At 38.8% G+C, this 13,493-nt stretch overlaps 1 protein-coding gene across 2 annotated transcripts in view; it reads left to right on the forward strand.

Annotated features, from left to right (window-relative positions):
• macf1b (microtubule actin crosslinking factor 1b) overlaps positions 1-11,256 on the forward strand; it is a 34,799-nt gene extending 23,543 nt beyond the window's left edge. For both annotated transcript variants that reach the window (XM_028016798.1, XM_028016797.1), the window contains exons 26-40: positions 1,001-1,170; positions 1,272-1,431; positions 1,664-1,858; positions 2,823-2,948; positions 3,234-3,377; positions 4,637-4,825; positions 4,931-5,045; positions 5,135-5,301; positions 5,424-5,586; positions 5,711-5,865; positions 5,950-6,024; positions 6,839-6,956; positions 7,490-7,635; positions 8,066-8,186; positions 8,286-11,256. In XM_028016798.1, the coding sequence (XP_027872599.1) occupies positions 1,001-1,170; positions 1,272-1,431; positions 1,664-1,858; positions 2,823-2,948; positions 3,234-3,377; positions 4,637-4,825; positions 4,931-5,045; positions 5,135-5,301; positions 5,424-5,586; positions 5,711-5,865; positions 5,950-6,024; positions 6,839-6,956; positions 7,490-7,635; positions 8,066-8,186; positions 8,286-8,311 (2,070 nt within the window). In that variant the 3' untranslated portion in view covers positions 8,312-11,256. The remainder of the gene's footprint in view (positions 1-1,000; positions 1,171-1,271; positions 1,432-1,663; positions 1,859-2,822; positions 2,949-3,233; positions 3,378-4,636; positions 4,826-4,930; positions 5,046-5,134; positions 5,302-5,423; positions 5,587-5,710; positions 5,866-5,949; positions 6,025-6,838; positions 6,957-7,489; positions 7,636-8,065; positions 8,187-8,285) is intronic.
• Positions 11,257-13,493: the final 2,237 nt, after the last annotated feature.

Genomic DNA, 13,493 nt, shown 5'->3' on the forward strand with positions numbered 1-13,493 from the left:
AAAGCAAAAAACAACTATTGTTCCTACTGTAAATTAAATTACATATGGAATAACTTCAGGAGGCACATAATTCGATAATAAATCTCACAAGAAAATAGTAAACACAAGTAGGCCTGTCGCAATAAGTAATAAATCAATTAATCACATGATAAATTAAAACAAACTCAATCATTTCCATTTGTGTGATTTATTGTTTTCCTCTTTTCTCTCCCTCTTTCTACCGAAAGCTGAATGACTGAAGTCTTCAGTCTGGTGCTTTGGTCTCCACTATCTCTTTTTGTGAAGGACAGCTTTGTAAACAATTCTGTTTACACAGACTTCATAATTCATTTCATTTGTCGTTTCTGTTCCTTTGTGTATTTATTTTAGCCTTCCAGTTCCAGTGTTAAATGTTCATTAGAATTGAATGTTTATTGATCTTTGAGAATGTTTTTGTTCATTATTATGCCGCTGCATTACTTGAAAATGGTCTCAAAACAACAACATTATTGTTTATTGCAGTAACTTCTGGGACAGTTTTTGTCCAGCAAAAACCTTATAACGACAGGCCTAAAACGCAAGTCACAACTTCTGCTATTCAGGTGCTTCATAGGATATTTTACTGTTTTGCGGTTCTACACTTTATAGAGCAGCAGTGGGCCTCTAAAGAGCTAATATATGCTGTGTGCTTGTTAACAACTTGACAAACTGTGTAAAAAATGTTATAAATGAGCTCAGTTTGCCATCTTTCAGCCAGCTGACCAGATGTACACAGCAACAGCTCAGGGAGGGGCGGTGTTGTGCACTCTTAGATCCATGCAGCTAAAGAAAGTTCTCTGACATCTCATAAAAACTCATTTAAATAGGCTCGATGAAATTTTTAAAAATTTATTTACCATGACACCGGTGACCAGTTCATGTCCAAATCCGAGGAAAATAAAATGGTTGTAGTTTAAAAAAAAAAAAAAAAACTTCACGTGAACATATTTGGTCATTTGTTTTCTTTTCCGTCGATACACAGGAGTTTCAGAAACTGCTGAGATCAAAAAGGCCCATATACGATGCCACGTTGAAGAGCGGCCGCGGCCTCCACGAAAAAGCACGAAGCGGCCATGACAGGCAGCATCTGGAAAACCTGCTGGCTGAACTCAGGGACACATGGGACACCATTGGCGGCAAGTCTATCGAGAGGTATTAAAACTGAAACAGGACAGCATCATACTTCTACCTGCTGGTACGTCTAGTAAAAAAAAAAACCCAAAAAAACACTTATTGTGATTTCTGTCTTTAAGACAACATAAACTAGAGGAAGCCCTGCTGTTCTCGGGAAGATTCACTGATGCTCTGCACGCGCTGAGTGACTGGTTGTACAGAGCAGAGCCCCATCTGGCTGAGGATGTTCCTGTTGGTGGAGACAAAGACATGGTCACCAATCTCATAGACAAACATAAGGTACTTATTAATTCTGCTAAGATTTTCTTTTTTCGTAGAATATTCAAGTCAGCCTACAATTTAAATACAAGTTGGAAATCAATTGCATTTCCATATTTGGTATCATTCCTGCGACACAGCTCTCAAAGCTCTTGCTTAGTCACAGATCTCATACATTAATTGATGCCAGATCTGGTCACCAATCTGGTCTTCTGGGGAATCAAGTCGGAGGTTGTTTCTTTCTCTCTGTCAGGCCTTCCAGAAGGAGTTGGGAAAGCGGGCCGGCTGCATACGGACCCTGAAGCGCTCCGTGAGGGACCTGACCCGGAGCAGCGCCGCAGACGCTCACTGGCTGCAGGAGCAGATGGAGGAGCTGGAGGGCCGCTGGGACGCCGTGTGCAGGCTGTCAGTGAGCAAACAGGACAGGCTGGAGGCGGCTCTGCAGCAGGTACAAACTGCTTTGGTTTTGCTCCGCTTGGCACTACGTCAGATTCACTCTCGTATTGGGATTTCTGTCATGCGAAAAGCGAACCAAGTTTTGGAAGCTTATTTGAAAACGATATTTGGAAGTGAAGGTTTTTTTAAAAAAGAAATCCCTTCACCTTTTTCGCATTTTGCAACACTAAAAGCAACAACTTTGGTAGGTTTTGTTGGAACTTTATACGGTTCAGCAACACTAAACGCAAAAAGTAAAATAAATAAGTAAATAAAAATCTTAAAAACGTGTCAAACATTTGTATTAGCTCCTTTAACTTTGATGCCTCTAAATAAAGGCCAGTTCATCAACTGCCAAAATAATGCTGCATTTAATTTACTTTGGAAGTCAGAACTGAGGTTGAGCCAATTTAACAGCGTTGATATAGTTAATATAGTTGAAGTTAGGTTTCCATTATAATGATGGAGTAGCCATTATTCATAGTAGCTCTTGTTACCATATTATTGAGCATATTACCGTGTCTGAATGGCCATGTCAAAGTTCAAACCTTGACACGAATTATAATCTGTAACAAGACTTGAAGAAAAGTTACCAATTATTTCATTCATGGCGTATGAAGCTGGAAGTGAAACAACTCAAATGTATTGTCTGAGTTATTAGAAATGTTAGCCACAAATTAAATTTTTGTCATTTATATATATTTTTTTAATTAAATATGTTTCATTTTTTTACTTCACAATTATCCACATTGCGTTAATGTGCCACATGGTATCAAAATAAAACACCCTGAAGTTTGTTGTTTGTAACAGGACCAAACGCAGATAACATACAGTAGACGTGGTGTGAACATTTTTGCGCGGTTCTGAACATGTCTCATTATTGCTAATCGCACTTATGATTAGCAATAACTGTGCCTGAGGATTTCTGTATGAAAATCTGACTTCCCTGAATGTGTGTTTTCCTTCTGTCTCCAAAGGCTGAGAGGTTTGATGGTCTCGTTCACTCTTTCATGGAGAGGCTCACAGAAGCGGAGAGGATCCTGAAATACGGGGTCATACCAGAGGAGGAGAACAGTTTGCTTGCCTTCCAGAAGCAACACGTGGTCAGTGTAACGAGATATTGTAGCCTTCCCAAGAGGAAATATTTATTTTTCCATCTCATTTGCTCCAGAGAATCTGCTGCTGAATACCAAATTGTTGATAAGCTCAAGGACAGAGAAGCCAGGTGGCGAATGAAAATCAGAGCGGACTTTTTTTTCCCTCCACATTAATCGTTTTTTTCATGCGTGAGAATAGCTAATAGCAGCTTGTTTTAGACATTTCAGCATAAAAGCTTTTGGTGTTGGAAAAAACTAGTGAAATTGATCAGTTCTTTTTTTCCTGCACAGGAGTCACTACGTATCTTGCACGCTCAAGCGGTGGAACTGGAGAACATCCAGAATTTGGGTGAGGAGATTCTGGCCTCTTGTCACCCAGACTCCATAATAACCCTCAAATCTTGGATCAGTGTCACTAAGACTCGCTATGAGGAGGTGAGTGTCTTCATGCCACAATAAAAACTACAGATCCACTGATCAGAGATTTGCATTCGAATTCCAATCTGTTTTGTTAATCTTTGACGTCAGGATACAGGATTTACAGGATTTCTCTTAGAGAGCTATAATCAGAGGACATAAAAAATACATAGAATTGATTTCTTTTTAATCCCTTCTGCCGTTAGCAGTCATTATATTATTTATATTCCAAAACAGATGTCGAAAGCTTGAAAACATAAAACAGAACAACCTTCTATTATTCATCCAGCGTTTCTGTTATCCACTGAAAAGCTCTTTCTCAACCTGAATGACTCAATGATTAGTTAGAATTTTCCTATAAATAGCTCCCAAATTTTATACTTCAGTTTTGAACACCCAGTTTTACTTAAAATAGCTAACCTGAATGTTTATCTCTCAGTAACAACATCCACACCCAAGAGTGTTGTTAGCCTGATCTAAAAGCAGTTGCTTGGTCGGTCGGTTGGGCACCGTAGGACCGATCAAGCTGAAAAACCTTTCCAGTCACCAAACAATTTCTCACAATGCTTCTCTGTTAGATCAACTTTAACTGACATTGAAATCCAAGTCGCTGTGCAACTATGACACAGCGACTTGAGCGTTGCCGAATTGGAAGCCAACTTCAGCTCCGTCCAAAACAGCATGTTTACGATTGGTGTGATGTTGGATTACAGTACACTCTGTCGAAAGAACACATCAAGGCAACTAATATATGATGCGTACAGATGTTGTATGCCAACCATTTTTCTTGATATATTCCTTTAAATAAAAACTATGAGTCAAAGGTGATCAGACTAAGCATGCTAGCTACCATCTGGAAGGCTAATGTATGCAAATACAATGCTAACGCTGGCCTATTCATGCTAATGACCAGCAGAGGGAGAAGGCTTCCAGTGTCTGACCAGCTGTGGCATGCTAGTTATTAGTCTATCCAAAGCTAATAATGCAAGTGAGTGGCCTCCTGCTCATTTACCAGGGCTGACCACTCAGTTATTGATATCGGCCTTTCATTAATCAGATCAGATTCGGATTGGATAAAGGCAGCTGCAACAAGGACATAGCCACCACTGGATGGGCAATAATCTTATTTTTGGCATTGAAACCTAATCCACAGTTACTACCAGTAGTATGACAACAATAGGTTAATTATTTTGAGACAATTATTTATCCAAAACCCACTCATGGTAAAAGTAAGTTAACCTTTAAGAAATGCTGTCGTTACCTGTTTTCGGAGGCAGGTTCAGACATGGGCCCAGCAGCAAAGTCAGAAGATCCAGGCCAGCTTGGCAGCACTGGAGGAAGAGAAAGAAGAAGTCCAGAGACTTTTGGATTGGATCTCATCAGCGGAGGAGTCTCTCATCCTCAGAGAGGAAGAGCCTCTGTCTGAGACAACAGAGCAGAACCAAGAACTTATTGAGCAGCACATGGTACAACCCGCCTTTCCTCTGCACTCTGCCCAGGACGCAAACTTACTAGGTATCGCATACATACACATGTCGCTATGTAACGGGATTTTCATTTGCTCTCGGCAGGTGTTCATGGGGGAAATGAAGAAAAAGTTCCCAGAGATCGAACATGCCACGAAGTCTTGCAAGCACAAAAGCCTTCCTAAACTTCGAGGTTCCCCCATCAAGCGGCCGTTTGCGAGTAAGAGAGCTCTAGAGATTCCATGCAATCAGTGAACAAACACACAACCATCAAATGCAAATGCATGTATCATTCGTTTTGTTGTACAGAGAGGAGAAGCACTATGAAGCTGCCGCCTGTCATACCGGTCCCCTTAGAGCACCTCGACCCTCAGACTCCGCAGCTCATTCAGCTGGTCAGGCAGTGGCAGAAACTTTGGCAAATGGCCGTGGCGAGACAGAATCGCTTGGAACAACACCAGCAGATGCTCAGAGAGGTCCTTGCTCTTTCTTTTAAAAACATGGATAAAAGATATTTGCTTGCTTGAGTACAAGAATAGCAGCTGTTTTCTCGGGAACAGTTTGCGTAAAGGTCGCCATGCTTTGTTTATCTCTGCAGATGGAGGAATTTGCCAACTTTGACTTCAATATCTGGCGAAAGCGTTACATTCAGTGGATTAGTCATCTGAAGTCCCGGATCCTAGACGTGTTCCGAAGCATCGACCGGGACCAGGACGGGCGGATCAGCCGGAAGGAGTTCACTGATTATGTCCTTGCCTCCAGTAAAATTCACATTACTGTTTTTTTTCTTTCATTTTTTAAAATCTTGCTCAACCTCCAGCTGGCGACTTCAGCAATGATTCTTAAAGGTACACATGTCTCTTGTGTTCTACGTCTTAACCGTAGAATTTCCGACCAACTCTCTAGAGATGAACGCAGTGGCAAACATTTTCGACTTAAACAACGACGGTTTCATTGACTACTATGAGTTTGTGAGCGCGCTCCATCCTAGCAGAGACCCCTACAGGAAAACACTGGATGCAGATCAAATTAATGAAGAGGTAAACGCAGAAGGCGTATAATAGCTGCAATATGACGCTGGGTATTTGTTGTTACTAACATGGGTTTTCTTTTTCCCTCCATAGGTGAGTCGCCAGGTAGCACAGTGTAACTGCCCCAAGAGATTCCAGGTGGAACAAATAAGTGCCAACAGATACAGGGTGAGTCCTTTTTGTTGACGCACAGCAATTGATTGATATGGTCTGTCTGACCAATCAAAGCTTTTTTAACACAATTTCCAAAAGACATAAAGTTTGAAGGTTCGCTTGCTGTATAATGCGACTTACAAAAAGTATTCACACCCCCTGAACCTTTCCATATGTTTGTCTGGATACAATAACAAACTTCATTGTATTTATGTGATGGAATTTCACAGTGCTGTGTGTGTTTGTGTAAGAAAAGGTGGTCAATAGCATTTTCTATGCAAATTTATGTATGCATTCAACCAATGACAAAATGGAAAAAATATATATTTTATCTTCTGCTTATTATTATTATTATTATTATTATTATTATTATTATTATTATTATTATTGTTTTATTTGTCAAAATAAATGGGCACTAGTTACCTTTGGTACTAATAAAATAGGCATAAATGGGCAAAATAAAGTGACAATCTGTATTTTCTGTATCTATAAGAACCTTCTTGTGAAATTGATTAATTAAATAAATAATGTTGTTTTATATTTGGAATCTAAACCCGTTCTTATCACTGTATGCAAAATAATAATAATAATAATAATAAAAAAGATTGATTATTTTTGCCTTACACTGCTCAAAACAAAGTTAAACACATAAAAATCCTAATAAAAATACAATAAAAAAATAATTTGATTGTAAATGGAAAAGAAAAAAAGATTTTTGCAAAGCAGTGTAAGCTTTTAAAATGACTAGGTTGTATTATCTGCCCTACTTTCACTTGTGTCACTATATGAATTGTTATGTGCCATATGTTCCCTGTGTGCGTCGTTGCAGTTTGGAGATTCCCAGCAGCTGCGGATGGTTCGGATCCTGCGGAGCACGTTGATGGTTCGGGTTGGAGGAGGCTGGACGGCGCTCGATGAGTTCCTGGTTAAGAATGACCCGTGCAGAGGTCTGCCTGACTCATACATAGAGATGAAAAAGAGGAGTTGGAAACAAAATGAAATAATAAATCCATCTAATGAGGACTGAACTTATGCAGAAATGGTTTTTAAATGATATTTTAGTATACAAATTACAGTCAGAAATGTGATGCCTTGGATTTTCTTAATTACTTCTTCTTTTAAGTTTATATAAACGGATTATTTCATCATATATCAATCTATAAGAACCGTCTTCTGAAATTGATTAATTAAATAAATAATGTTATGTTTTATATTTGGAATCTAAACCTGTTCTGTCATCAAATCATGCACTACTTACTATTTTTACTAACAATGGGCTAGATTAATCTCAGTCATACTGACTATAATACACCACTGTCTATGTCCGAAATATTTTATTATGACAAGCAAATAAATTATCTGATCCTAATAGCTCCCATGACGTCACTTTGAACACTGAAACAATTTTAATGGCAGTTATGAATACAAAGTAATGGAGGTTACAGAATTTCGTCAAATTCTCCTTTTCTCTCATCAACAGTCAAAGGTCGAACCAACCTGAAGATCAAAGAGAAGTACTTGTCACCGACAGGAAGCACCACCAAGGGTCTGACCGTGAGCCGGTCCAACTCCAGCCTCAGCCTCTACAGCAGTGCCTCTGCCCCCACCAGCCCCATGACGCGCAAGGCAAGCGTCCAGCCCGATCGATGCGGTTCCGTACTCAATGACAACAAAACAAACAAACAAACAAAAAAACATTGCAGCTTCTACCGGCTCTGTTTCTAGATCAGGGCTGGACAATAAATATGTAACAACATATTAATGGAGAGACTCTGGATCAATATCAATAGATAATACATCTGGCAGAATATTCCATATTCAATACATGGAATATTCACTGAACTCCAATCCAGAACCGCACAGTATTCTGGGAGATGTAGTCAGTGAAAAGGCTTTAGCTGCTCAATGTCAATGTAGAAAAGTTGCTTGCATCTCAAAATAAAAATAATTTTTTTTGTGTGTGTTTTCCTGTAAAACAGTTTAAAAAAAAACTTTCCCTGACTACTACAATTACTGCCACAGCTCTGCTAACATGTCTATCATTTCTGGCCTTCAGGCATTACTCCGCCGGAGTTTCTCAGGTGACCGGTGTATCCGTCCTCGGAGCTCTATAGCAGCTCTGGGGTCTGAGCTGCAGTTTGTCGCAGCGGGGGAAGACAACTCCCCCTCACCTTCAGGTTAGGAAATTATAATTTTTTTGTGTCTCTCGTGGAGTTTCTCCATTCTCTTTTGTAACATTACAGGGTGAGGTAACTCTCTCTGCCTTTCGTTTTCAGATGAAGCTGAGAGATTACCCACATGACAACCTCTTGTTCCTACCGCAGCACTCCACCAAAGCAAAGCTATCGGAGCATCGAATCGCCGTCTTAAGCAAAAAAAAACAAAAAAGAAAATTCCATCTTGAAAAGGTGATCCTGAAAAGTGATGATGGACATTGACTGCGACTGTACGGGATCTGCATGAAGACGGTGCAGATAACGGGGGGAGGGAGTCCATCCAGGCACAAGCGAAAACCTTTTTTTTCCACTTTGCCATTTTATACATTAACCCGATTCCGTAGACAGTAGAAAGTTCTGCATGAGCAATAACTGCATGGTAGCCAGAGCCTTCCTCTTTTCAGAGCTGCTTTTGTTCAGTTTCACTCTTTTGTGCTTGTGAATATAAGCTTCAGCAGACAGAACCTGATCATTGCAGCGATTTGCCAAATACAGTAGATAAAATGAGTAAAACTATGGAGGTCAATGTGGGACCTCCTGTTTTGCTGTCTGATCCTCTTGAGTGTCCAAAAGAATAATTATTAAACGTAAACATACCATGCTGCAATGCTGTGAAAATGAACTGGCCCTCACAGACTTCAAATTTTTATTGTCACGTTAGAATATTGTAGAGCATTAAACTCATCGCAGATCATCAGATTTACTAAATCAGACCAATCAGACAAAATACAGTTAAAATGGGGGTTTCTTTTATTAGGAGAAAAAGCTACTGAAAGCAACTTGGTCCTGTATGAAAAAAAAGTAATTATACACTAATTACTATCTGTGCCGCCCTGTGAAACAACAACAGCCGCCTCAAGTATGCAAGAACCAGTGATGAGTCTTTTTTATACTAATGTGAATGGATTTTTGCCCACTATTTTGGATTATGGCTGTCACTGTGATTCCAATGTATGGAAGTCTTTAGCTGCCAGAACTCTGAGAAATACGCAGGAGCAGTACCTCGTTAAAACGTTCTCATTATGACATAAAATAAACTTGTTAAAACAAGAAAGTTTCTTGTTGTGAGAAGATGTAAAATTATGTTCATTTTTTCATGTTACAATTAGTTCCCCTCTATATCTCTGTCTTCTAAGTGTGTTTTCTTTATGCGTCACTGAAATATCCTGCGATGTGTTGCTGTTCCACCGTTACGACCTTTCTTGTTTAAATGAAAACCTGCTTTGGTTTTATTGCAATATAACTGTAGATAAAATCAAAATCTCACTATAACAAGACATAATATATATATCTTATGATATAGTCCTAATAATAAGAAACGTTGTCATTTAAAAAAATATTGTGTCTCGTCATAACCAGAAAGTTTATCATTTTAACAAGAAATAAAACTTGATTTAACGAATTTTATATCTCAAATTTTATATCTCGTTACAAGAACTTTTCTCGCTATATTGACTTTTATATTTTATAGTGAGAAAGTTTCACGTTTTAACAATATACTGCTGCTGTACTTATTTCCAGTTAAATGTTTCCCTACCAAACTTTAGAAATGACTGTGTGATTGGTTTTATTTAAGTGAGCTACTGATTCTGACAGCAATGACTAGTGAAAATGATTCAATAAGATGGGGCTGGTTACTTTTTCACATGCGGCCAATTACATTTGGGTAGCTTTTTACTCTTTGTATTGTACATGAAATTGTCCTTTGGAAGCAGAACTTTGTGTTTATTCAATCTATATGTGTCTGATATCTGAATTTGCTTGATGTGAAACATTTAAGAGTGACGTAAAAGCAAAAATAAAAAAAAGAATCAGTATGGGGGAAACACTTATTCACAGCACTCAATCTGACATCATCAGGCTGACCTTAAGTTTTGTAATAATTTTCATAATATAAGGACAATTGTCTTGTTGGCAGGGCCACGTTGTGATTTTGTCTTCTACCCTTTTACATGTCTTCCAACGGTTTTACATTTTGTGTTTTATACACTGGAGATAGCGTGACGAGCAGTGCACTGAAACAGAGCGGGCCACCGTTGATCCGCAGAGATTACCTTCTCAGGACTGGTTCTGCCTGTGGACGGAGGTGTTTCTTTTTAACATTACTGTGAACATTTAAAGCTACTGCTTTCTTAATAACGCTGAATGCTTTTCTAGAAAAGTTTCTGTTTTAGCACATTGTTCGTATGAATATGCACTTTTCTGTGTCTGTCTGCTGTGTATATATACGTAGATATATATACATGTTATATATGTTGTTGTTTTTTTTGTCTTTTGCGAAGCAAATTTGGCATTTGGTATTAAGGTGAAGAAATGAAGATGTTTTACAGCTATGTTTGACGAGAAGTGGACAGAAACAAGCTGTAGACCTTTTGTAAAATTACAGGTTTTTTTAAGCAAAAATAATAGTTTAAATATTTAATTTGACTTGTCTAACCTAACGTCCATTTAGAAATACTCACCCCAGCTCTCTGTTGTTAATCGTGTCCAGGAAACAAGTAACAGGCTCTCTTCAAGATCACTAATTTTCCCGGGGGAAGACAGGTGTGTGTTGTTTGGGTGGAAATGGTGAATTACAACGATGTGCTGTGCCTGTTTTATACTCTTGACCTTCCATTGGAGGCCAATTACTACTTCAATATGTTATCCACAACGGATCTGCTTTATTTGTAAGGGTTGCTTTCTACTTAATCTACCTGAGATTTGCAACAGTTGCTCCTATTACTTCTAGTCTATGCAGTTGTCCATAAAAAAGAAAAAAGAAAATCTTGTTAAGGTTTAAACGTTTCTACATGAGGATCATGTCTGGACTTCAGAATGCCCTGTTCGGTACAAAAACAAAAAGCCAGCTTCCTGTCCTGTTGCTATGCACCCAAATCTTCCTGTACTGTAACTGTTTCCACATCCAGCACCCAGTCGGGCTACACATTTAGGGACTGTTATGTAGATGATACTCACTCATCATTTTACACCCACTTGTACAGAAACGTGTTTTTGTAATAAAATCAAACGTTTTTGTGACAGCTTTCAATATCATGTCGTGTTATTTTTGTGAGACACTTCCTAATCGAGAATAAACTGAACGACGACAGCAAAGTAATTTCCACTCAGTCAGGATAGATTTTGAGCATCTTTGAATTCATCCCAAGGGAAACTGCCAAAACCCATATTCAAGTGACTTCAGAGGGGTGTTGTTGATGGTGTAGACAGGAAGGATCCAGTAGCAGTCAATCCTGCAACAAATCTGTAAAGGCTTCTGACTGAAGAATGTCTCTTGACTGACATGACATACTAACGACTCAATTTCCAGCTTCAGCTCATTTGACTTTAACAAAAAATGGCACCCGCTAGAAAAGAAACATTGACTTCTGGAAATAAAAAGAATAGCAGTTCTGCTGAGACGGGATGAGGAGTGATTCCAGATTTAGAAATAACAGATAGGTGACAATTTGCCCCTCTTTCCATCGCCTCGCTGCATTCTCCATCTACCACTGAAAACTGCAATTAAATATGCATAAAATAAACAACTAATGTGCTCCCAACAACTTAAAAGTACAGAAATTAAACTATGTTTTTACTGTTACTGGTAGTACTTAAATATGGTGCTGAAAATGTAGCTACATATGTTGGTGGATGCAACCTGAGTCCATTTCTACAGGTCACTCTTGCAGAGGTTTGAAAGTTATGGGATTATTTCATCCCGTTGAAAGTGTAAATGTTGATATTCTCATGTTATAACCAAGATTTGTTCTTCGAGAGACCAGTCATGCAGTTATTTCAAGAAAAAAACTCCTTTATTTTTAAAGAGACTCCGCAGCTTTAGGCCTCTACCAGCAATTACAGTATTTAAACTTAAAGCTTAACACCAAAATATCCTACTTATTTCTTATTAAACACTTAGATACCTTAATATCCTCTCCACCACCATTGTACAGCAAAACAGAAAGATTGAGTCCTCCAACCCCAGTGGTCTCTTTAAGTAGAGAAGGAGGCTGAAGGTCAAATGGATTATGTATCTTTTTCAGTGTTGAAAATCCCGATGGGAGGAATTTAATCTGTGAATTCCCAGCTCAAGCTGCCCTCCTGCTGATGTGTTAACCTTGGAGATGTACCCATACAGAACAAACAGTGCCAAAAAAAAACAACACCTACTTATTTGTTTAAGCAGTTTGGAGAAAGAAGGCAGAGCATTGTAGTTCTGTATAAATGTTCACTTTGACTCTCAGCCCACATTGAAATGCCTATACAGGTGCTGAGAGTCACACAAAACCTACTGGTCTGTCTTTTTTTTTTTTTTTAACCCAGATGCTGAACTAAAAGAAACAACTGATCAAACTTTATTGAAACTGATAAGATGGTAAAACAGATGCTGTCTTAACAATTTTTATGTAAACTAGAGAACAAGTTTATTCACAGACGATGATAACATTAGCCTGGCACTCTGCTAAGTTATCGGCGCAAGCTAATGAAATACTAGATATGATGAACATATTATGACTACAGAACTGGTCTTAAAGTCAAAATAGACTGATAAGCTAAGTTTTTAGACATTCTTTTTTTTATCTTACTGTTATTTATTTTAGCTGTGATAATCTATCCTGATATCACTTGTTTTCTAATAGAGGTTATTGGTAGCTTTAGCCTAATGTTAGCAACATTAACTCATTTGTGTCAAAGTAACCCAACATCCTATTTTGTTGGGTAAGATTAAATCAGACCATGGTCAGGATAAATAACTTGACCCAATTTAGGCTGTTTTTAACTCCTATAGTTTTTGAAGTGTAATTAAAAAGTGTTTCTGGCATTAAGTGTAATTTCCTTCAGCAGTCATGGGTCAACTAAGAATTCAGTGGTTTTTCCATCAGGAAGGGGACATGGAGTACCAGCCAGCACAAAGGTGGGAGCAAGGGCACTGATCACATGAAATCCAGTGAAATTATGACCCACCAGGGGTCAATCATTTGAGGTGGAATGTGTGTTGAACAAATGCCAGAGTGACCCTGCCATGACACCCACTCAGAGGGCACGGAAAGCCGTCCAGAGTCGACTTCTGCTTGGCTGCCCATTCACACGTCCCAAAGCTGAAGTAAGATCAAATCCATTCAGGGATCTAACAAGCCATTTATTTTTCCTTTTGTTGAGTTCGCTGATAATTCAGTGTCTAAACTCACTATTCTGCACACATCCTGTTTCCCATTTATTCCTCCCTCCGCTGGAAACAAACTTCATGAACCTCCAGCTCTGCCTTCAGTGGCCACATGACGGAGA

Source organism: Xiphophorus couchianus, chromosome 5 (genome assembly GCF_001444195.1).
Source record: "Xiphophorus couchianus chromosome 5, X_couchianus-1.0, whole genome shotgun sequence".
In the NCBI taxonomy this organism is placed as follows: Eukaryota; Metazoa; Chordata; class Actinopteri; order Cyprinodontiformes; family Poeciliidae; genus Xiphophorus; species Xiphophorus couchianus.